The sequence below is a fragment of the Staurois parvus genome, unplaced genomic scaffold, assembly GCF_062004578.1.
Source record: "Staurois parvus isolate SC_StPar_1 unplaced genomic scaffold, SC_StPar_1.0 ptg000553l, whole genome shotgun sequence".
Classification (NCBI taxonomy): Eukaryota; Metazoa; Chordata; class Amphibia; order Anura; family Ranidae; genus Staurois; species Staurois parvus.
The window spans coordinates 1505618-1531921 of record NW_028318349.1 but is presented as its reverse complement, the minus strand read 5'-3'; the positions used below and the strand labels follow the sequence as shown (position 1 = coordinate 1531921).

Here is a 26304-nt window from a genome sequence, read left to right as displayed (position 1 = left end):
ATTTGACAGAATTAAAAGTGTTGTTTTTTTCTTCTGTATTTTTTCTTACTGGTTATCAATTTTAGATTTTATGAGTAGCAATCTGGTCGGTGAAATACACCATATGTTCTCAGTGATTCCGACATGACAGTTTATAGATTTACATCCATAAAAATTGCCTAAATGAGCTTGATTTATAGAAGGTTGGTATTTCGGATGGAAGACACCCCCCACTCTCTCTTCCTTATGTTCCCACCCTCAGTTCTTGTCATGGTAAAACATATCTGTCTCCGCTTTGGCCCAAACTCTTCACACCCTTTCAACACCAGACGTTGTGTCTATAAAGGATATATGGGTGTACATATTTTTCATTCTAAAGAAACAATTTTACTGAGCTCTTCCCCTATCATGTCATTGTAGCTGACTTGGCTTACAAGACTGATTATATAGACACTTTCGGAAACACAATGGCAACATGAGTGGCCACATTGGTGGGTAACATAGTTGGCACTTTATCTGCTTCCACCAATATGGTGCTAATTTGACTGACCAAACTATTACAGATGATGCTGTCCATGTCTGCTCAAAGACATTAGAGTATATCTGTAACTGACCGAGCTGAACATAGAGATGGCCAGATATTACATCCAGATATCTTCTATTTCCATTGTATGTGGTAGACAGCTGAAAAAATAGTCAATGTTGATTGAGAGAGAGTGAAGTTCTGATTTAAACACTGGAGTGTCCTCAACAGGGATAGTCAGGGCTTTGTTAAGGCAAGAAATGTCTAGATCTACCAAAGGGTAGGGACCATTTCTTGACAAAAGCCACCTTAATAGGATATTGTTTGGCAAAACATTTGGGAGGGGCAAATAACTTGTCAGGAGGGGTCCAGTCACCATGCAAAACTGGCTGTAGTAACTAGTGTAATAGGAAGGTTTAGATCAGGGGTGTCAAACTGGTGGCCCTCCAGCTGTTGCAAAACTACAACTCCCATCATGTCTCTGCCTTTGGGAGTCATGCTTGTAACTGTCAATCTTGCAATGCCTCATGGGACTTGTAGTTTGGCAACAGCTGGAGGGCTGCCAGTTTGACACCCATGGTTTAGATGATCTGGGCACTTTTAAGAAAGCCCAGACTGGTAAACTCAGAGAATGCAGATGCTGGTTGTTCCAATTCTAATCATGTATGTATCACATCAATAAGGACCATGATAGTATCCTTAAAGGGTTATTTCACCTTTTCAGAAAAAAAAATTGAAAAGGTGAACACCCTCCACAACGCCCTCCTGGTCCCCACTATACTTCCCTCTGTGGGGGATGAGCTTTCGATGCGCACACAGTCAATTTGGAATCCCTGCTGTTCTTCCTCTTCTTTTGTAGGGCTTCTGGGACAGGTCAAAGCGATTACAATCTTCAAAGAGGTCATGTGCAAGTGCTGACCACTCAGATTCGCTCTGATCCATCCTGGAAGCCCTAAAAAAAGAAGAAAATGAGTGGGGATTTCAAATCCCTGGACCACTACACCAGCTGGGTGGGCACTGACAGCTCATCACCCATGGAGGTAAGTACAGCAGGGACCAGGGGGAGGGGAGGGTGTAGGGTGTTAGTTCACCTTTTCATTTTTTTCTGAAAAGGTGAACATGCAATTTAAGCCTATGAATGATATACAGTCAGGTCCATAAATATTGGGACATCGACACAGTTATAACATTTTTGGCTCTATACACCACCACAATGGATTTGAAATGAAACGAACAAGATGTGCTTTAACTGCAGACTGTCAGCTTTAATTTGAGTGTATTTACATCCAAATCAGGTGAACAGTGTAGGAATTACAACAGTTTGCATATGTGCCTCCCACTTGTTAAGGGACCAAAAGTAAGGGGACAGAATAATAATCATAGATCAAACTTTCACTTTTTAATACTTGGTTGCAAATCCTTTGCAGTCAATTACAGCCTGAAGTCTGGAATGCATAGACATCACCAGACGCTGGGTTTCATCCCTGGTGATGCTCTGCCAGGCCTCCACTGCAACTGTCTTCAGTTCCTGCTTGTTCTTGGGGCATTTTCCCTTCAGTTTTGTCTTCAGCAGGTGAAATGCATTCTCAATCGGATTCAGGTCAGGTGATTGACTTGGCCATTGCATAACATTCCACTTCTTTCCCTTAAAAAACTCTTTGATTGCTTTTGCAGTTTGCTTTGGGTCATTGTCCATCTGCACTGTGAAGCGGCGTCCAATTAGTTCTGAAGCATTTAGTTTAATATGAGCAGATAATATTGCCCGAAACACTTCAGAATTCATCCTGCTGCTTTTCTCAGCAGTCACATCATCAATAAATACAAGAGAACCAGTTCCATTGGCAGCCATACATGCCCACGCCATGACACTACCACCACCATGCTTCACTGATGAGGTGGTATGCTTATGATCATGAGCAGTTCCTTTCCTTCTCCATACTCTTCTCTTCCCATCACTCTGGTACAAGTTGATCTTGGTCTCATCTGTCCATAGGATGTTGTTCCAGAACTGTGAAGGCTTTTTTAGATGTCGTTTGGCAAACTCTAATCTGGCCTTCCTGTTTTATGAGGCTCACCAATGGTTTACATCTTGAGGTGAACCCTCTGTATTCACTCTGGTGAAGTCTTCTCTTGATTGTTGACTTTGACACACATACACCTACCTCCTGGAGAGTGTTCTTGATCTGGCCAACTGTTGTGAAGGGTGTTTTCTTCTCCAGGGAAAGAATTCTTCGGTCATCCACCACAGTTGTTTTCCGTGGTCTTCCGGGTCTTTTGGTGTTGCTGAGCTCATCGGTGCGTTCCTTCTTTTTAAGAATGTTCCAAACAGTTGTTTTGGCCACGCCTAATGTTTTTGCTATCTCTCTGATGGGTTTGTTTTTTCAGCCTAATGATGGCTTGCTTCACTGATAGTGACAGCTCTTTGGATCTCATCTTGAGAGTTGACAGCAACAGATTCCAAATGCAAATAGCACACTTGAAATGAACTCTGGACCTTTTATCTGCTCATTGTAATTGGGATAATGAGGGAATAACACACACCTGGCCATGGAACAGCTGAGAAGCCAATAGTCCCATTACTTTTGGTCCCTTGACAAGTGGGAGGCACATATGCAAACTGTTGTAATTCCTACACCGTTCACCTGATTTGGGTGAATACCCTCAAATTAAAGCTGACAGTCTGCAGTTAAAGCACATCTTGTTCGTTTCATTTCAAATCCATTGTGGTGGTGTATAGAGCCAAAAATGTTAGAATTGTGTCGATGTCCCAATATTTATGGACCTGACTGTAAGTAGAGTAAACCTCCTTAGGCACTAGATCATCCAAAAATGATAGATTAGACACACCATACTGAGCTGTATTTGCAAAAGCAGCTGCAGCTGGACATGTGCATTTTGTTTTGATTTTTTTTTCATTTTCGAAGATTCGGATGTATAGGAATCTCTAAATGGGCATAGTACTGAATGTCAATGAATCCGAAAAAAAAGTTATAACAAAATTAACAAATGCATTTATTTCAATCGGATAATGTCTCATGGTGTGATAGTAGTTTGGGCCCATGGCGAAATGAATTAAATTTGCAGATTTGTTCGATAATGACAAATGGATCCAAATTACTTTCCATTTGTTAATTCGTATGCACATGACATCAGTGAATATTGTCCAATCAGCTCATACCATTTCTCTTGGTGGGTTGGAATAGCATCTGAAAATATGGAATCATCCTGATTTGATCATATATTGAATATATGAATATATAGCAATCTTTTGGAAAAACCGCAACATTTTTTGAATCCACTCAGACCAAAGTATATATGAATCGTATGCTGAAGATACAAAATGACTTCCAAAAAACAAATCAGTTCAACATAAATATAACAAAAAATTCTTCAATGAACAAATGCATCAAAACTAAAACAAAAATGTCTGGCATGCACATGTCTATCTGCAGCTGCAAGCATATCAAAGCAGAAGGAGTAGAAACACACTTGACATCCCTGTTTCCTGATTCAGCAAAAATGGAAGTGATCCTTTGCATAAATTCCAACATAACTGTGGAAAATTCCTCACTGGATGATACAGTAGAAGGATCTACACCAAATGGTGTCAAAGAAGACTGTGAGCAACATGTAGGCAAGCAGGCAAAAGTGATCCAGACTGTCAGGGTCAGGTCCAAAAGCAGGAACACTGTAAGCCACCCAGGACCAGTTAGTGGATAGAGAGCTGGACAGGCAGCAGGGCTGGTGCCCTTATGCTTCTGATCCACCATACTGCTAGTATGGAAGTGAGCTAAACCAATAACTCAATACTCATGAGACACAGATGCAGGAACAGGGCAGGTTAGACCTTCTGTGACCAAATCACTATAGGTAACAGCAAGGAAGAATGCCCCTAGGAACCTCAGAGGGAGCCGGTGGGGCCTCCACGTAGGCTGAATATTGGGAGAAGCAGAGGAAAAAAATGTACGGGTGCAGGCATACATTTAAAAAAGTGTCTTAGCCATGTTTCCCAAATTGCATGCAACACATACATTGTTTTGCCGAACTGTAATCCCAGCTTCCTCTCTATAGGGGATTCAATGGAGAATGAAAAGCACAATCCCAGCACACAGTAAATACTGTTGAAACATCAGCCCCATAAAGTGCTTGCAACACTGGAGTGTAGGAGCACAAGTAAGGGGAATAGTAACCCACAAGGGGGAAATTCAAAACTACACATGCCAGGCTCCCAGAACATGTGAAAGCCTCTGCACATACCATAGGGATGGTCTGAAGTACATCCCGTGACTAACAGTAACAGTCCAGATAGTCCTAATCCTTCCATTGGAAGTGGACCCCAAAAACGTCTGCTGGGACAGGTTTATACCAGCATGTATATCACAGCACTGAACATGTAAAGAATTCTACAGCACAGGTCACTAGCCTCCTTGAAAGCGCCAACAGCAGAGTCCAATGTCCTGTGGTCATATTACTGGCCGAACCCACATCTTCCTTGTGGAAGTCTGGGTATGGCCACAAAGGCAGTGCTGAGGAGTAGCTAATTTGGAAAACAGCAAAAGGAGCTCTCTTGGTTCTGAAGAAACTTGATTGAAAAACAAAAAAGAAACACTGGTGTTTACTTTTTTCTAAGGGAAAATTATTTCCACTCTTCTAGGATATTAGCATAAAACTGACACATAGTGGGAATTAAAGGGGTTATACTGCCTGTTCAAAATGTTTCATTGCCATTGTCCTGTAGGTGACAGCATAATCCAATGTCTCATATATTCTCCAACCCTGTGTCCTTTATTGAACAATTAAAAAAAAGCAGCTAATTAATGGTACCCTAGACCAACCTTTTTTTTAACCAGGATGCCCATGCACCCTAGGGTGCCTCCAGGTTTCTTCAGGGGTGCCTTGGCAAATGCCTAAAAATTTCCCCAGGTGGATGACGTCTAACTTTTAGTTGTATAAAGCCACAGGTTTTTATTGTGCACCATTAGAACTTTCTAATGTAATCTGAGTCTTCACAACCAACGACGTCATTGGTTGACTACAAAGATGTTGGGAGCCTGCACAACATCCTTGTTTGCCCCTTCTTTGCCACTCTCTGTCATCATTGGGGTCACATTAGCTTTGTGAGGGAGAGAAACTGAGGGAGAGGAAAAACACTGCAATTACTAGTCAGCACCCATCTGCAAACTAAGGCGTGTTTGCTTTGGAAGAATAAATCACTTCTAACGTTGGTTGACCAATGTTTCTGCATTATATAAAACGATTTGTTTCTATTTTACCTTTTTAGAATGGGGTGCCTCGAGAATGAAGATTTTTAAAGGGTGCCTTGCCTGAAAAAAGGTTGAAAACCACTGCTCTAGACAAAAATGAACATTTAACTCTTGCAGTTGGGGGGAGAGCCCAACTCCAAGGGTAGCTTTGAGATTTACCCTGAGTTGGGTAAATGGGGGATGTCTGCAGGAACTCTTGCCACAATGTGAAAGTATGCTGTGTATATTATTGCAGACTTGCCACCTAGTTTGTCCTCTTCCAGATCAGCTTTGCCCTTCCCCTCACCACTCTCCAGACAATGTCTTTTCTCTCTGGCCATTGATTATGTAACTCCCACGAGTGTATGCTGGATTTACAGTGGGGATCGAAAGTTTGGGCACCCCAGCTAAAAATTTGTATTAATGTGCATAAAGAAGCCAAGGAAAGATGGAAAAATCTCCAAAAGGCATCAAATTACAAATTAGACATTCTTATAAAATGTCAACAAAAGTTAGATTTTATTTCCATCATTTACACTTTCAAAATAACAGAAAACAAAAAAATGGCATCTGCAAAAGTTTGGGCACCCTGCAGAGTTAATATCTTGTACTGCCCCCTTTGGCAAGTATCACAGCTTGTAAACGCTTTTTGTAGCCAGCCAAGAGTCTTTCAATTCTTGTTTGAGGTATCTTTGCCCATTCTTCCTTACAAAAGTCTTCCAGTTCTTTGAGATTTTTGGGCTGTCTGTCACGCACGGCTCTTTTAAGGTCTATCCATAGATTTTCAATTATGTTGAGGTCAGGAGATTGTGAAGGCCATGGCAAAACCTTCAGTTTACGCCTCTTGATGTAATCCCCCGTGGATTTCGAGGTGTGTTTAGGATCATTATCCATTTGTAGAAGCCATCCTCTCTTTAACTTCAACTTTTTCACAGATGACATCAAGTTACCATCCAAAATTTGCTGAAATTTTATTGAATCCATTTTTCCTTCTACTCGTGAGATGTTCCCTGTGCCACTGGCTGCAACACAACCCCAAAGCATGATTGATCCAACCCCATGCTTAACAGTTGGACAGAGGTTCCTTTCATTCAATTCTGTGCCCCTTCTTCTCCAAACGTACCTTTGCTCATTCCGGCCAAAAAGTTCAATTTTAACCTCATCGGTCCACAGAACTTGTTTCCAAAATGCATCAGGCTTGTCTATATGTTCATTTGCAAAGTTCAAACGATGATTTTTGTGGTGAGGACATAGAAGAGGTTTTCTTCTGATGACTCTTCCATGAAGACCATATTTGTACAAGTATCTCTTTATAGTGGAATAGTGTACCACAACTCCAGTGTCTGCCAGATCTTTCTGGAGGGATCGTGCAGTCAAACGTGGGTTTTGAATTGTTTTTCTCACAATCCTGCGAGCTGTTCTGTCTGATATTTTTCTTGATCTTCCAGATCTTGCTTTAACTTCCACTGTTCCTGATGACTGCCATTTCTTAATTACATTCCGAACAGAGGATATTGACATCTGAAAACGTTTTGCTATCTTCTTATAGCCTTCTCCAGCTTTGTGAGCGTCAACTATTTTCAGTTTCAGTTTTCTAGACAACTGCTTAGAAGAACCCATGGTGCTGATTGTTAGGGCAAGGTCAGATGAGTCTGGGCATTTAAAACCTTTGAGATTGACATCACCTGGTCTTCCCAGACGATGATTGAGAACAATCCATGACACTGGCAGGTCTCAGCTTTGCAAAGGGGGCAGTGCATGCTATAAATTCTGCAGGGTGCCCAAACGTTTGCAGGCGCCATTTTTTTGTTTTCTGTTATTTTGAAAGTGTAAATGATGGAAATAAAATCTAACTTTTGTTGACATATTATAAGAATGTCTAATCTGTAATTTGATGCCTTTTGGAGATTTTTCCATCTTTCCTTGGCTTCTTTATGCACATTAATACGAATTTTTAGCTGGGGTGCCCAAACTTTCGATCCCCACTGTAGATTATCTCTTTACCTGGCTCCACTGTCTGCATATCACACATGGTGGGAAAAGGTCCAGGAGTGTAATCTGCATACAATGTCTTTTCTACCAAAAAATATCAAATGTAAGAAGCGCACTGTATATGTGTCCATTACATCCTAGTCAGTCCTATTGTCCAAATAATCCATAATAACCATAATTATCATCCAATAGTTATAGGGTGAAATAAACCTGTGGCTCCTCTTGAAGATCAGAGGTGGTCCTCACTAGCGAAGAGAGAGGAACGTAGAGGGTGCAGGTTTAGGCCTTGTTCACACTGGCATACTTAAGCGTACACCCGTGCAAAGGGCCATATTTGCCCGCATGGGATGCATCCTTGACATCCGTGTGGCTGCGGGTAAAGATGTAGGTGCATGTCCCTGAACCCATACATTGGTGACACCCACCCACATAGATGTCAAATTGGGAGCAGCAGCTGTGTCCATCCAGCCACTGCGTCCCAATAGCCACGAATGGATACACAGAACAGTGCATCCTGGGTGGGAAAACATGGCACTTTGTACTTAATACTTAAGTACTTTGTGCATACTTCAGTACACCTGTGTGAACAAGGCCTTAGGAAGCCCAGGACACACTCTCATCCTAAGGGACTCTAACAGCCAAACGTCACACATGCCATCTTGTCAACCTGACCAGTGCTCCAGTGCCGACATTATGGTTTACAGCACGACGGTTGCTAATAAATCCCTGGGTGCCGCTCATACATAACACAGCTGAGACTTTTCCTTGTTTACAGATGTGTACCTAACTGTAAGTAAAGAATTGCTGTTTTATTAATTAACCGCTTCCCCCCCACCCTGTAGCAGAAATACTGCTACAGGGCAGCAGAGGTGCACAAAATCAGGTATATATACGTGATTTTGTATTTCCAGGTAGGGGGCACGCGCGACCCACGCACTACCATTCGTGGCCATGGCTGTCAATCACTGGGTCCCACCCGGTGATTACTGAGAATCTTCAATGGGGAGGGGGGCTGCTTTGTTTACTAACAGTCCTCCTCCCTATCGGCTCGGGCACACTGCTCTGGATGGCTGTGCACAGCACAGCCATCCAGAGTAATGTGTTTACAGTGAAGATCCAACACACCGCCCCCCAGTAAAACACTACCAGTACACAGTTAACCTTTGATCGCCCCTCATTTTAACCCCTTCCTGCCCAGTGCCATTAGTACAGTGTCAGTGCTTTTTTTTAGCACTGATCACTGTATTGGTGTCACTGGGGATGTCAGTGACATCAAGTCAGTTACCCCTAGTGTCAGAATGCCTGCCACAGTCCCGCTATAAGTTGCTGATCGCCACCATTACTAGTAAAGAAAAATAAAAAAATTCCAGTATATATATACCGCCATTTGTAAACTCTATGCCTTTCACGTAAACCAATTAATTTACAAGTATTGGGATTTTTTTTAGCAAAGACGTAGCAGAATACATTTTGGCTTAAATTTAAGATGTAATTTGATTTTTAAAATTTTTTTACTGGACATGTTTAATAGCAAAAAGTCAAAAATATAGTTTTTTTTCCTCAAAATTGTCGGTCTATAAATCGCTGATCGCCGCCATTACTAGTAAAAAACATTTTTTCAAAATTCCAGTATATATACTGCCATTTGTAAACACTATAACTTTCATGTAAACCAATTAATTTACACATATTGGGATTTTTTTTTTAGCAAAGACTAAATTTTGGCTTAAATTTATGCCGAAATTTGATTTTTCAAATTTTTTTACTGAACATGTTTAATAGCAAAAAGTCAAAAATATTGTTTTTTTCTCACAATTGTCAGTCTTTTTTTTGCTATAGCGCAAAAAATTAAAAAATGCACAGGCGATCAAATACCACCGAAAGAAAACTCAATTCGAGGGGAAAAAAATTTCATTTGGGTGCAGAGTTGCATGACTGCGCAATTGTCAGTTAAAGTAACGCAACGCCGTAACGCAAAAAATGGCCTGGTCAGGAAGGGGGGGGGGATGAATCCTCAGGAGGGAAAGTGGATAAAACGTTCCATTTTACCTGCATCCTTCATGTTGTCACTTTACCAAAAAAACTGCCTGTTTTTTTGTCACTTAGTTCTGCTTTCGGCACCCCATGCAGTGTAGTAGGGTGCTAGAGTAGGGTAGGATCAGAGGTGTATTTACCACAAGGAAAACAAGGCATTTGCCTAGCGCAGCATTTTTGAGGGGGACAGCACCACTCCCTGGAAGAAGGGACAGAAGAAGGGAAACACACGGGATGGGGACCAGGTGGGATCCGAGAGAGGTTGCTGGCTGCTTGATGGTGTATGCAGAGCCCGACTCTCATTCCCGGGGATGTCTGGAGCTGTAAAGGTGTATGGGTAGTGGTAGTGGAAGGCTGTCTCGGGTGGGGGGGTCAGGGTGGAGGGGGGGGCAGGTGTTGGTTGGTGTCAGGCTCTCTCTGCAGGGGGGGGCAGACGATTTTTGTGTTGCCTAGGGCAGCACAAAACCTACTTACACCACTGGGTAGGATACAGCTTTGTCTGCATGTAAGTATAGAGAAAAATATAAAAGTTAGTAAAATAAGGAATTCACATTCTAAATGCTATAATACTTTTCTGCAATAGTGGCCCGTCAACAAAATTGCTTTAGTGCAACCCAACTTTTTTTTTTTTTAATACCTTAAGCACTTAACCTTCATTATATTGCAATAGCTAAAACCTTTACTTCAATCATTTTCTTACTTAAATAAAAACAAAATATTGGACTGGTTGCAATGGCCTGCATTGTCTTTTACTTGCAGTTTAATGCTAAATCTTTCCCCCCTACTCCAAAATTCATCCTGCATTGATCAAGCAGCCTTGTATCAAAACAGTGAACACCATTCCACTGTTTATAAGATAGTAAGCCACAGATATGAGTGCTTGTTAGGTATCCCTACTGAGATATTACTGCTTCAAAGATAAAGCAACCCTATGAGATATTGCTGCTTCTTAGATTTCCCTACACAGCTGTTACTGTTTTCAAGCTATAACTGCTTCTAAAATATGCCTACTTTCATGCGCCAGCGGTGTGGCACAGCAGTAATGCTTGCTGTGTATTACAGTGAACTACTGGGGGGTTTAATAGATTCCGAGCTATCCTTCCTGAAATATAACTGCTTGTGAGAGATGGCTACTCTCAGATCCCCTATGGTGAGTTGTAACGGTAAACCTACTTGTGTATAAGAAAAATCTGTGAACATGGTTTAATCCCAATTTGAAGGAGTGTTGCAATAAACCTCTTTATAGGGTAAAGTTTTTTTGTCTGTTGGAACTTTGGACATGGTGCTCTTTAATGAACCCATTATAAGAATAATGTATATGTTTACATTCCATTTAAATTAATTTCGCACCAGCTAAATAAATACCAGATGGATCAAAACAAAAAGGTGCAAAAAAAATGACAGTTTAGAAAGCAGCCACATCCAGAGTAGAAAAGGCTGCCCCTTGCCAGCATGCTGTAGTGAAGGACCCATGCACAGTGGTCTCTCTGCAGAGATCTGACATGCCCTCGTGGAATTACAGCTAATGCTCTCCAATCAGCAGGGAGCATGAGCTATTTTCATTGGAGAGCTGTAGTTCTGACTCACAGGGGGCGTGTCAGACTTCTGCAGAGCTCAGGGGTCTCCAAACTTTCCAAAAAAAGGGCCAGTTTACTGTCCTTCAGACTATAGGGGGGCTGGATTGTGGCCAGCGGGGCTAGAAAAAGTCTCAGGGCCAACAACAGTGAGAGTGAACAAGGTATCAGGTGTGGTGTTCAGTTGCATAGTGCCTGTGGTCAGTAGGAGAAGAAATAGTGCCCCATCATTGCTATCACTGGAAGGAATATTGGCCCATCATTGATGTTAGTGGAAGGAATAGTGCCCCATCATTGATATTAGTGGAAGGAATATTGGCCCATCATTGATGTTAGTGGATGGAATAGGGCCCCATCATTGATATTAGTGGGAAGATTAGTGTTCCACTGCTGGTGTCACTTGGGGGAATTATGCCCAGTGTTAGGTATAGTGGCTAAAGGCTAGAAAAGGGCCACATCTGGCCCTCGGGCTACAGTTTGGAGACCACTGCTCTAGCTTCAGTGATTATTCTCATGGCTCTGGGGCTCCAAGGAGATAACCAATATCACCTCTTTGCGGAGTCTCCCTTTTCATTCTGCTTTTGCCATCGTCAAATTAAAAATGCAAAAGGAAGAGAGTCTGCAGCTGGATGGACTGCTGATCAGAATGATCATGTGCTACCATTCATCTCTATCCACTTGTGGACCACCTGCCCGCAATGTTCTGCAGACAGGCGGCCTGCAGAGGCAAAGCAACATACCTGTATGTCGCTGCCCCTGCTGGCACCTGCTGTGACTGTACACAGCAGGAGCCTGTCAGCAAGTCCCGGCCAATGAGTCGTGGCCATGACCTGCTGATCGCCTATGTACAATCACAGCATAGAGCTCAGTGTTAGCAAATAAAAAAAGAGCTCTGTACAGAGGGAACAATCTTTCGCTTTCTCAACTCTGCAAAGCAGGGATGAAAAACTAAGTCTTATTAGTAAAAAGTAGCACACTTTACACATAGTAAACACACATTTAACCACTTGCTTGCCCTAGATGTTAACCCCTTTCCAGCCAGTGTCATTAGTGACAGTGTAAAGTATTATCACTGATCACTGTATTAATGTCACTGGTAGTTTCAGTGGTGGTTACTCAGTTCTCCCCCTGCGTCAGTTAGTGTCAGATTGCCCGCAGCACTATCGCAGTCCCATTATAAGTCGCTGATCGCCACCATTAGTAGTATAAAAAAATTCCAGTATATATATCAAAGTTTGTAGGCGCTATAACTTTCATGCAAACCAATAATATACACTTATTGGATTTTTTTTTATCAAATACATGTAGCAGAATACATTTTAGCCAAAATTTATGAAGAAATATGATTTTTTATTTTTTTTTATTGGACATGTTTAATAGCAAAAAGTTAAAAATATTACTTTTTTTCAAAAATTTCGGTCTTTTTTTGTTTATAGCGCAAAAAATAAAAATTGGATATGTTTTGTAGCAGAAAGTAAACAATATTGAGTTTTTTTTCAAAATGTTTGGTCTTTTTTTGTTTATAGCGCAAAAAATAACAATTGGATATGTTTTGTAGCAGAAAGTAAACAATATTGAGTTTTTTTTCAAAATTTTCGGTCTTTTTCCGTTTATATCGTACCTTCTAAAAACGCACTGTAAACCGCATCATAGAAGGTTTTTAATAAATGCATTTCTAGAACTCTCCATGTATTTTAATTGAAATTGAGATGAAAATGGACCCTTCTGTCTCCTATGTCATAATTATTAGCACTCTCCTCTAGGCTGTTACAAATTTAAAAATATTTTGCCGTCACACCCGTCAGGCCTATAACAAAACATACAACTGTCATTTACTAAAGTTCGCAGGCAGATATAATAACATCATTTACCGCAGTTACTGTATGTACCCATCAAAATTTCCAAATATATTTTCAGGTGACGAGTGTACTTATATTTTTTATTGATACAAGAATCTTGTGTTCCCCTGCACAGCAGCACTGGGATGGGGAGAGCCAGTCAGGTTCGGCATATGTGCTAAAAGTGAACTCGCTGACAGGTCACGAGAGCAAAGCGTTATGACGATCTCATCACTGTGTTGCGGTTCCAAGCAGTTCAAGCTAACCTTTAACAGCCATATTGGAAGTCTGAATCCTATTAGTGGCAGAATAATTGTTTAAGGGCTGGATGAGCATACCACAACTTTTAGTTCCCCAGCAAGTATATCATCACAGGCTGGCCAATGCTGACATAATTTACAAGCACAGCTGACAATTAAGTAAATAAGAATCAACCTTGCACATCTGCAGATGCTGCTCCTCAGACACCAGCAACCCAAGGCTGTTCTGCACCGTGGCCTCCATGTCCAGCAGCCAGTCCCAGAACTCCATACATTCTGATTCCACTTCCTGGACACTGTAGGATGAAGAGGACATATCAGTAAAATCCATTTACAGAGTTATTCTTCAAAGCAGACTTGTTATGTGAATGCAATAAGACTGTATATCAAAGCTATGTCTAAACAGGTACAGCACTTACTTATCACACCATTTCTCCAACAGGGCCATTCGATTCATAGTTTTCCTTTCAAGTTTGCATGATGTCCTTAACCACTTCCAGACTGGACACTTTTACCTTCCTGACCAGGGCAATTTTCAGCTTTCAGCGCTATCACACTTTGAATGACAATTGCGCTGTCATGCAACACTGTACCCAAATTAATTTTTACCATTTTTGGAGACAGATAAAGCTTTATTTTGGTGGTATTTATTCACCGCTGGGATTTTTATTTTTTTTGCTATGTAAATGAAAAAGTGTTTTTTTTTAATAAAATTTCGCAAAGAAATAATATTTCATCATAAATCTTGGCCAAAATTTATTCCGTTATCTTTGTAGTAAAAAAAAAAAAATCCAAATTAGTTTATAACCAAAAATTATAATTTTTAAACATTTTTGTTTACATTTTTATTTTATTTTTTTAGATTTTTTTTTTTATTTTTTTTTACATACTGTCACCCTAGCAGAACAGTGTCACCATGGTGACACTGTACTACTTGTGGGGGGTGATGAAGATTTTTTATTTTTTTTTTACACTGACTGCTTTTACACCCATATAGGATGTAAAAGCAGTCATTTCTCTTTCTCTCTGTCTGCATTCTTGCAGTCATTGAGAAGTACTGAGTGAGCTGTGATTGGTCACAGCTTGTCACATGGTACAAGGCTGTTGTGAATAGCCTTGTACCATGTGACCTCTGTGATCATTCACAGATTTCACACGTAGTAAGCGATGATGTCACAAGTGACATCTTGCTTACTACTTTGCATGTGATCACTGATTGGCCAATCAGTGATCACATGATCGGGACATTGTACAGAGGACCCGTCCGATGATCGGTGTTTCACTGTGTATGGAGGACACAGCGGGCACCGGATCGCGGTGCTGCGCGCTCCCAGGGAGCGCGCACAAGCATGGTGCGGGGAGGCCATTTATAAACGGCCTCCCGACCCTGCACTGCCACCGTCCGGCCGTTTATATACAACGGCCAGTCAGGAAGTGGTTAAAGGGATAGTTCACCTTTGCAAAAAAGCTGCCTGTGTGGATAAGAGGTGTCTGTAGACAAAAACAAACTGTGCAACTCTGACTAAAGTTGAATAATGCCCTTTCTATAGGTGTAGGCCATTTACACACCTCCTGAAGCCTGAGTGGAAAACACCCAAAGGCGTTGCTACGTGAGGCCTAGTCAATACTGCTCACCAGCACAGGAGTGAGCTGTCAGATGCTGAGTTCAGAGCTACAGCATCAGCGGAAAGATAGAGCATGAGGGGCTTTGATTCAGAGAAAAAGCTCACTTCTGTGATGGTGGAGGTGAGTAGCAATGACTAGGCCTCACATGGTAACATCCAAGCAACATCCTGGGAGTATTCAATGAGGTACATAAATGGCCTATAGCAAGGGCATTATTCAATTTTAGTCAGTTTTTTATTATCCACAGGCACCCCTTATCTGCATAGGCAGGTCGCTGATAAAGGTGAATCAACACTTTAAATGAACCTAAACGATGCCACGGAAATCAGCCCCTGGCTTCTGACATGTCTTGGATACTTCAGTGGTGAGAGCTTCTTGCCATAAATTCCTGACTGTATTATGAGTGTTCAAGCAATTCTGTCCAATTTTGTGTTTTCCAGCACCTCCTGTTATCTTCCATAATATAAAAAAACTAAAAATTCAAAATGGTGAGCAGGAACTGCTTTTAATATAGTTACATAGTTAGTCTGGCTGAAAAAAGACAAAAGTACATCCAGTTCAACCATTAAAAAAAAAGTTATAATCCTATACCCACAGTTGATCCAGAGGAAGGCAAAAAACCCAGCAAAGCATGATCCAATTTGCTCCTGCAGGGGGAAAAAAATCCTTCCTGATCCCCTGAGAGGCAATCAGATATTCCCTGGATCAACTTTACCTATAAATGTTAATAACCAGCTATATTCTGTGTATTCAAGAAAGAATCCAGGCCTTTTTTTTAAAGCAATCCACTGAGCTCTCTTGAGGGAGTCTATTCTACATTCTCACAGCTCTTACTGTGAAGAAAGCTTTCCGTTTTTGGAGATTACATTTCTTTTCTTCCAGACGTAAAGAGTGCCCCCTTCTCCTCTGTGATGACCTCAGGGTGAATAGCTCTACACCGATCTCCCTATATGAACCACTGATGTATTTATACATGTTGATCATATCCCTCCTTAATCTCCTCTTCTCAAGAGAGAATAAATTCAGTTCCTCTAACATTTCCTCATAGCTGATCTCCTCCATCCCTCTTATCAGTTTGGTTGCCCTTCTCTGTACTTTCTCCAGTTCCCCAATGTTCTTTTTGTGAATTGGTGCCCAACATTGAACTGCATATTCCAGATGAGGTCTTACGAATGATTTGTGCCGGGGTAATATGATATCTCTCTCTCGGGAGTCTATACCTCTTTTATTACAAGAAAGGATTTTGCTTTAGAAACCGCACCTTGGCATTGCATGCCATTATTAAGCTTGTGATCTACCAGAACTCCCAGATCCTTCTCCACCATTGATTCCCCCAGTTGTACCCCCCCTAGTATGTATGATGCATGCATATTCTTAGCCCCCAAGTGCAGAACCTTACATTTATCAACATTAAACCTCATTTGCCACATAGTTGCCCAATTAAACAGAGCATTGAGGTCGGCTTGTAAATTGAAGACATCCTGTAAGGACGTTATTCCACTGCACAGCTCGGTGTCATCTGCAAAGGTTATAATGGGATTTTTATTCCCAGACCCTATATAGTTTAGAAATATGTTAAAAAGTAAGAGTCCCAACACTGAACCTTGGGGTACACCACTGACAACCCTAGACCATTCAGAGTATGAATCATTAACCACTACTCTCTAAATACCATCTTTCAGCCAGTTTTCTAGCCATTTACATACAGATTTTTCTAAGCCTGTAGACTTTACCTTACACGTTAACCATGTGTGGGGAACTGTGTCAAACGCTTTTGCAGAATCCAAGTATAACATGTCCACCGCCACCCCTCTGTCCAAGTATACCACGTCCACCGCCACCCCTCTGTCCAAGTATACCACGTCCACCGCCACCCCTCTGTCCAAGTATACCATGTCCATGCCACCCCTCTGTCCAAGTATACCATGTCCACAGCCACCCCTCTGTCCAAGGTTTTGCTCAACTCCTCATAATAAGAAATTAGATTTGTTTGACAACTTCTGCCTTTCATGAATCCATGCTGTCTGTTGCTTAAAATAATTTTTCCCAGCAAGAAGTCATCTATGTGCTCTTTTATTCAACTTTCCAGTATCTTCCCAACTATGGAAGTTAAACTAACAGGTCTCTAATTACTTGGTAAAGATTTTGACCCCTTTTTAAATATAGGCACCACATTGGGCTTATGCCATTCCTATGCCAGTCATTAAAGAGTCCCTAAAAATGAGAATCAATGGCTTTGAAATGACAGAGCTCAATTCTTTAAGGACCTGTGGGTGTATGCCATCCGGTCTAGGTGCTTTATTCACCTTTACTCTGTCTAAATATTTCTGGATCATATCAATTGTGAGTCAATGTGGATCAGCTGGGGCTTTGTCAATACCATGCTCATTATGGACAAGAGCTATCCCATGCTTCTTTGTATACACAGAGCTGAAGAAGGTATTAAATAAATTTGCCTTCTCCTTGTCCCCAGTCACCCACTCTAGATTATTTTGTAAAGGGCCTACATGCTCGGTCCGGACTTTTTTACTATTAATATATTTGAAGAATTTTTGGGGGTTTATCCTGCTATCTTTTGCAATCTGTCCTTCGTTTTCAATTTTTACGGCCTTTATTTCCTTTTTACATATTCTGTTATATTCTTTGTAATGCTTAAATGATGATAGCATTCCTTCATTTTTATTTTTAATAAAAGCTCTTTTCTTATTATCTATAGCTTTTTTAAATTTGTCCGTAAGCCACATAGGTTTGATTTTTAGCCTTTTAAACTTGTTGCCCATGGGAATATATTTTGCACTATGTTCACATACAGTCTTTATGAAGAACTCCCATTTCTGTGTTGTGTTCATCTATGCCAATATTCCCTCCCAGTCTAAGTCTTGGAGAGCAGCTCTCAGCCTTGGAAAATTAGCTCTCCTAAAGTTGAGCGTTTTTATTATTCCTTTATGTGCTTGATGTTTACAGCTAACAATAAATTAAATCATGTTATTGTCACTGCTACCCAGATGTTCTTTTGTTCTTTTATATGGACATTCGTAATGAGCTCTGCATGGTTTGAGATGACCAGGTCCAGCAGAGAAACATTCCTAGTTGGGGCCTCTATGACCTGTACCGTAAAATTGTGCTGTAGTAGGTTTATACATTTTTGCCCTTTAACTGTTCCTGCAGTTAAATAGCCACAACATGTGTGAAGACCAAGGAACTCCACCACAGAGATTTCAGCAATAGATCTCCCAAGAGAAGAAACTGTCAGGTACTTCAACTCCCCAATATACTCCCCAATATATCCTCCAATAAGCCCTCCAATATACTCTACAAAACTCTCCTGAGTAACTCAGAAGTGTATACAGCCCTTTACTGGCATACAGCATGGACACAGTGCTTATGGACACATTACTGGCCACTACAGGAAATTAGCAACATGGAATATCATAGTTAAGTGAAAGATCTTTACATGGTAATGTATACATAAGAATGGCAGAATCTTATATCTGCAGTGTCCTAAACTGGAATTCCACCCAAATCCTAACTACTTTTAAACCTACTCCAAGCCCCATTCTAAGTCTAATCTATCTAACCCTGTAAAATAAAGATGGCTGTACTTATCTATTCTGAAGTCGATCCGGTCCAGTCCCATGCTGAGCTGTCAGCAATGGCTTCTGTGTAGAGCAGAGGCAGCCAAAAACGGATGCCCCATAGTAAGGCTATGGGTGACGTCATCTCCTCTTCATTTCCCAGCCGTTGTTGGCTTCCCCTCTCTACACAGAAGCCGCCGCTGGAGATCGGATTGGAGCGGCTTCAGAATAGGTAAGATGTTTTCTTCACAGGTTAGATAGATTAGGCTTAGAATGGGGCTGAGAGAAGATTTAGTTAGGATTTCGGTGGAAGGTTTAGTGCAACAATAACTATATTGCATCATTTTTTCATGCTATGTGTGATTTAGGCCTCATGCATACTGCCCAGTGCTCCTAAATGCCTTTCTTCCTTGCAGCTGAAAAAATACTTGACGTGTAACTGTGTCTAGAAACGTCAAGGTGTGTTTAGGCACCTCAAGCACTTGAGCGTTCATAGATTTCAGTGGCTACAATAATAACTTATTTTGGCCATTGAAACAAATTAATGCTCAAACACTTGACATGTCTAGCATTAATTCACGTTTAGACACATTTACATGCTTTTAGGCGTGCCAAACATTTTTTTCTGCAAAAACGCTCCTGGATGCACTGGTAGTTGGATTTCTTCACACATAGGCCAACATGGAGGGGCCTTATTATTATTGCACTCATTTTTGTGAACTGGTTGTTACCAAAAAATTGTGAAAATTACATTATAAGGAGTATCACTCTTTCTTGCCTATAGATGATAAAAATAGGTAATGTCCTATTTTTATCTTCTAAATAAATGGTATTTTGGTTAATGAACAAGGTTCACGTGTGCTCTTTTGTCTTTTTTGCATATAGTGTTTTTGAATCAGGCCTGTCTGAGGAGGACAGCTTTGTGAACATCTGAGAACTTTAACTTTATTTGTGGACTTATGATACCTGAAGTAGAGAACATCTACCCACAATAATGGCACCACACTTGAGCGCACAAAATGGCCTGTTATTTTTGTTTCCTGCTTTTGTATCACGCTAACACGATGAGACCTCATAGCCATACAAGGCTCTTTGGTGCTGACGGCGGAAAGGGGTGGAAAGAGACAATTTGACTATTCTGCATAACTACACCTGGAACCAATGATTAGAAGAGTGAGGTAAACTGTTACCCTCCTCCGCTAGCAGCTGGGGTCTGTGGGTACATACTTGAACTGGATGAACTATACAATACACAGGACATTATTCCACTAAAAAAAGAACAGACCGCAGAGATTTAAACCTGCCCAGACTGCACTGACTGGGTGCCAGACTCATTTTTGAAGTGTTGCTAAACCCACAACATTAAAATCAGTCTGTATTTGCAGTAAAGAAGTCTTGTTATATTCACTTTTGAATATAAGGGGTCAGCCCTCTGCAGTGTGAAAAAAGGATGGTTAATCTTGTCATTTCTGATCCTCCCCTTCTTCTACTGTCCCCAATCCATCTGCTGATAGAACAGAGCCTTGGGGGCAAGCTACACATGCTCAGTTTGGTGTGTATTGCTAGAGAGTGTTTTTTCTTGGGGAGGGTGCATATGATCAGCACAGGGCCAATCAGCACTGTCCAGAAAGAGGGTCAGGGGTCTTGCAGTCTCCCAGCACAGCAAGAGCAGAATGAAAACTCCTCCTACAAGCTTTAACCAGTGCTCAGCTGGACTCTGATAGAAGTCACAAGACTGCTCTAACTGTTGATGAGAAAAGGTATTTAGTAGTTTATATTTACTAAAATAAATGTATGTGCATGTTCTGTGTACTGTGGGAGACCAGATAGAGTGAATGCAGGGTCCTGGGTTTAGTAACACTTTAAAATTAAACTTTGTGGATGAAAAAACATTACCCCTGCAGTGGATGCTCATCTGCACTGCAAGGTTTAATTGGTCGTTTTGCCTAGGAGAAGATAATTAAGGTGATATAGCAAAAACATAATTTTTGCTAGTAAAGTTTAGTAACTGATGCAAGGTTAGAACATTATGCATGTGCCATGCTTTAGTGAATCGATCCTTCTATTTATTTTACAAGAGAGATCTGATCAGCAGTATGGTAAACATTGCCATTATTTAAAGGGACGTAATGTTATCTGATTATAATAATTGCACACCGATTTAAAAAAAGCTTTCTTATCAGACAAAGCAGGCTACTTGCCAATAAAAATCTCACAAAAACTTCTAAAGACACAAAAAAAATTTCATATGAACTGCACTGGGCAGGTATCTTCTGCAGAGTTTATTACACTTTTCCAGAATGAAAAGTTTCTTCATCTCCGATGGGTAACTTTATCCCTACAGTGCTGTGTGCTGGTCATCTATATTCCGGGAGCGTTTCCTTGCATGCGCTGAACTGAAAATACATAGAAATGTCCTCACCTGTCACATCTCATGCTACTTTTCAAAGGAACCGGGTCAGAGTGATGAGTATTCTCCGAATACTCTGTGCTGCTCAGCTGCAATGACATCTTGGTTAAAGCCTCTCTCTGAGCTTGTATAGAACTGGAAGAGTCACCATTTACCTGAAGGGTACAGAGGAAAGACAGAGCATACAGTGAAGGAGAAAGAGCATTGATCATCAGAGGGATCAAAATAAAGCAGGAAGTTCAAAGTAAGAAGAACAGCCATAGAATGTATATGCTTGTGCTACATAAGAAACCAATAGGGGGAGATTTACTAAAACTGGAGCACTCACAATCTGGTGCAGCTGTGCACGGTAGCCAATCAGCTTCTAACTTCAGCTTGTTCAGTTAAGCTTTGATAATTAAACTTGGAAGTTTTTATATTTTTTGCACCAGATTTTGCACTCACCAGTTTTAGTAAATAACCCCCATAGTGATAATCTGTTTATCTGCTATCAATGAAATCCCTTCTGTTATCCACAAGCACAAACATAAGAGGTATGCATTGCAATTGTGTTTATTATTATTATTATTATTATACAGTATTTATAAAGCGCCAATAGTTCGCTCAGCGCTGTACATTACAAAGGGAGACAGAACATGTGACAGAACAATACCAATGCAATGCGATACATGAGGGGATCGAGGGCCCTGCTCTTTCGAGCTTACAATCTAGGAGGGATTATTGTGAATTGCAAATAAACATGATACAATAAAACCAAACTGGAAACAAGGAAACACTTTGCTATGTAAATGATGAGACCTCCATATCTTGCACAATGTCCCTTGCTGGCTGATAGTTCTAGTGCACTAGTTTTATTTCTATGTTCAATTGTATATAAACATTTCTCAATGTTTGTATTCCATCAAGGCAAAACATCAAGTGAAATTGCACCTACTGCTTTTACTGTAGCATTTCATTTTCAAAGCAAGCAGATGGCTTCCACTCGCTCAACGAATAAAATTCAAAATACAAACAACAACTTAGAAAAGCCATCCACAACTCTGGCCCCAGCTACATCACCAACCTGATCTCAAAATATCAACCAAACCGCTCTCGTTGATCCTCCGGAGACCTTCTGCTCTCTAGTTCCTGTGTCACCTCCTCCCATGCTTGCCTCCAGGACTTCTCCCAAGCTTCTCCCATCCTATGGAACTCCCTACCCCAATCTGTCCAGCTGCCTCCTAATCTATCCACCTGTAGATGATCCCTGAAAACTGTTCTCTTTAAAGAAGCATATCCTGCTTCTACCTAGTAAACTGCCATTTATTTCCTCCATCAGCTCATCCCCCACAGCTATTACCTTTTGTATCACTCAACCCTTCCTCCTAGATCAGGGGTGGGCAAACTTTTTGACTTGAGGGCCGCAATGGGTTCATATATTGGACCCGGGGGCCAGACCAAGAGTAGATGAATGATGTGTATGTGTCATCCATAGTAAGTATAGTAATATTCCCCCATAGTAAGCATAGTAATTAATCCCCCATATAGTAATTCATCCCCCATAGTAATTCATCCCCCATAGTAATTCATCCCCCATATAGTAATTCATCCCCAATAGTAATTCATCCCCCATATAGTAATTCGTCCCCCATATAGTAATTCGTCCCCCATATAGTAATTCATCCCCCATATAGCAATTCATCCCCCATATAGTAATTCATCCCCCATAGTAATTCATCCCCCATAGTAATTCATCCCCCCATATAGTAATTCATCCCCCATATAGTAATTCATCCCCCATATAGTAATTCATCCCCCATAGTAATTCATCCCCCACATAGTAATTAATCCCCCACATAGTAATTCATCCCCCATAGTAATTCATCCCCCATATAGTAATTCATCCCCCATATTAATTCATCCCCCATATAGTAATTCATCCCCCATAGTAATTCATCCCCCATATAGTAATTCATCCCCCATAGTAATTCATCCCCCATAGTAATTCATCCCCCATATAGTAATTAATCCCCCATAGTAATTAATCCCCCATATAGTAATTCATCCCCCATATAGTAATTCATCCCCCATAGTAATTAATCCCCCATATAGTAATTCATCCCCCATAGTAATTAATCCCCCATATAGTAATTCATCCCCCATATAGTAATTAATCCCCCATATAGTAATTCATCCCCCATAGTAATTCATCCCCCATATAGTAATTCATCCCCCATATAGTAATTCATCCCCCTTATAGTAATTCATCCCCCATAGTAATTAATCCCCCATATAGTAATTCATCCCCCATATAGTAATTCATCCCCCATATAGTAATTCATCCCCCATAGTAATTCATCCCCCATATAGTAATTCATCCCCCATATAGTAATTCATCCCCCATAGTAATTCATCCCCCATATAGTAATTCATCCCCCATAGTAATTAATCCCCCATATAGTAATTCATCCCCCATAGTAATTCATCCCCCATATAGTAATTCATCCCCCATATAGTAATTAATCCCCTATATAGTAATTCATCCCCCATAGTAATTCATCCCCCATATAGTAATTCATCCCCCATATAGTAATTCATTCCCCATATTAATTCATCCCCCATATTAAGTCCCCAAGTCCCCCTGTGTCAATTCACTTACCTTTGCTCCGCGCGTTCCTCTTGTTCCCGCGCCGTTCGGTGTAGCATGAAAATCTGTCTCCTATGAGGATCTGTCCCCCTCGACGTATCTGCGCATGTGCCAGTTTCAGGCATTAGCAGCCGATCGGCGATCTCCGGCACATGCGCAGATACGTCGAGGGGGGACAGATCCTCATAGGAAATAGGGCGGACTGTGAGAGGAGCCTAGCGGGAGCCTAGCTCCGCGGGCCGGATTAAAAGGTCCGCCGGGCCGTATACGGTCCGCGGGCCGTAGTTTGCTCATTGCTGTCCTAGATTGTAAGCTCTAACGAGCCGGGCCCTCTGTTTCCTCTTGTACCAAATTGTATTGTAACTGTAATGTCTACCTTCATTTTGTAAAGCTCTGCACAAACTGTTGGTGTTATATAAATCCTGTATAATAATAATAATTTCACAAACTATATTTGAAATATAATACATCTGCATAACACATGCATTCTACAAGTCTGCCAGTTTAAGTGGTTGATTTATAAAGAATTTGCGTACTCATTAACCCAGTGAAAGTGCATGTACATTTGTTCTGTGCAAAAGGGGAAAAAAAACAATTGTTAATAGGCTATGTTCTGAACTGTTTGATTGTAAATTATTGATTGTAAACAGAAAATACCACATTTAGCTACTAGATGGTGCTAAATATAGGCATTTCCTATACCATTGAGCGCCATCTAGGGGATAATACAGTCATTTCGATTTAAAAGCAATTTTTTTGTCATTTCCTAAACATCGAGTTGCAAAGTCCACCTTTTATTGGAGTCTTTTCTATATATTTCCAAATTCTTTCTGAAGAAGTGCCTCCCTGTCGGAATATCCCTGACCTTCCTTTTTTCATTCCCTAATGTTAGTTGTTACTCATGCATCTAAAATTAGGCTAGTAATAGCTATATTGATTTATAGACCATATAGAAAATAGATTTGCCACCTGTATTCAACCTGTACTGTTTTGTTTTTCTTTTTTTATCATTGGGTTTCATATTTTTGAAAAAAATAAATCTCTGTATATTGAAGCTGTATAAAATCACACATCCCAGATGACTGTACAATTGGTGGAGCAATGAAGAGCCTGTTTAAGCTATGGAGCTATCAGATGAGCTTGAAAACTGACCTCATGAATACTGATGTCTTTGGGGGCATAAAGGCCTTTGAATGAGATATCAAAATTCTTCTGGGGGGGTTTCTGAGCCATTTTCTTACATTTGTAAGATATGCAAATCCTTTAGATTGTAAGCTCCACGAGCAGGGCCCTCCTATTCCTAATGAACTGAAATATATTGTAATTGTACTGTCTCCCTTATATTGTAAAGCGCTGTGCAAACTGTTGGTGCTGTAAAAATCCTGTATTATAATAATAAAAATTAGCATTTTCTTTTTAATGGTTTTTATTTGTTTTGCAAGCTGGGAACAAACAAACAAATGTACAGGTATTTTCCCTATCACTATACAAGATTTAGGCCTCTTGCACATGGGTGAAAAAAATGCTATAATACGTATCTGAACCAGGGGCAGACTAACAACTCATGAGGCCCCCGGGCAATAGGGGATCATGGGGCCCCTGTGTCCTTGCCCACACTCAAAAAAGCCTATGAAAAAGGTACCAGGGGCATCTCATGGGGCACCCTACTTACCCCGGGCCCTCGGGCAGTGCCCGCATTTCCAAACAGTCAGTCCGCCCCTGATCTGAACACAAGTGCGTTGTTGTCTACGGCACAATGTGCAAAGCTGTGTAAAGATCAGTAAAGTAAGCAATGAGTCCAGAGTCATAAAATAACAATAGAAAATTTTACATTTGAGTGCATGTTTACGCAAATATATACAAATGAGTACATGTAACTTGCACCACTGGCAGCTAGAATAGGATAAAGAAGAATTTTAAGCCTGGTCTCTTGCACATGGGTGTAATAATTTACTGATGTTTATACACAGGATCTTGCTGCCAGAAAAATTCTGCTTAAAAAAACAAAAACAAAAAAAAAACAAGTTATGCTCTGTAAAGACCTTTCGTATACACATGTAAACGTATGTATGCGTATTAACGTGTAAAATTCTTCTTCATTCTCTTCTAGCTGTCAGTGTTGCAATTTACGTACATATGCTAGTATGTACTTACCTAAACACATGTATGTGCGTAAATTACTGCACTCAAAAGTAAAATTTAGTTATTTAAGTTGACCCATTCAGTTGTGTTTGTGCAATCTGAGATCCTGTTATTGAGCAGAATAGAAAATTGACTCTCTGAAACTCTGGAGTACTTGAAACATTCCCCACCTTCAGGCTGAAGAACATTTACATGCAATATTTCATATTTTCCTGGTTAATATGGTAACAAATTTATTTTCATATATTTCCCTAATTTTGTCCTGAACTTAATACATGAATAAAGAAACTATCTGGAATTGACTGGAGCACCTAACTTACTGATAATAATACTTGACTTCACCCTCTTTTAAAATGTCTGTCGTAGAGGTTCGCATACTTTCTCAATAAATTACATTTGCTAATGATGAAGGTTTGCTTATTAAAATCTGGTAAAGAAAGTATTGTGTCTTTTGTTAAGCTATCTGTATTATAATGATGTCA

At 40.6% G+C, this 26304-nt stretch overlaps 1 protein-coding gene across 1 annotated transcript in view; it reads right to left on the bottom strand.

Annotated features, from left to right (window-relative positions):
• The window catches only part of AKAP6 (A-kinase anchoring protein 6), a 340821-nt gene that overhangs the window by 99089 nt on the left and 215428 nt on the right, over nt 1-26304 (bottom strand). Inside the window, exons 8-9 of the mRNA XM_089691196.1 lie at nt 21067-21209; nt 13619-13739 (exon numbers count right to left, since the gene is read on the bottom strand). Of these exons, the coding sequence (XP_089547322.1) occupies nt 13619-13739; nt 21067-21209 (264 nt within the window). The remainder of the gene's footprint in view (nt 1-13618; nt 13740-21066; nt 21210-26304) is intronic.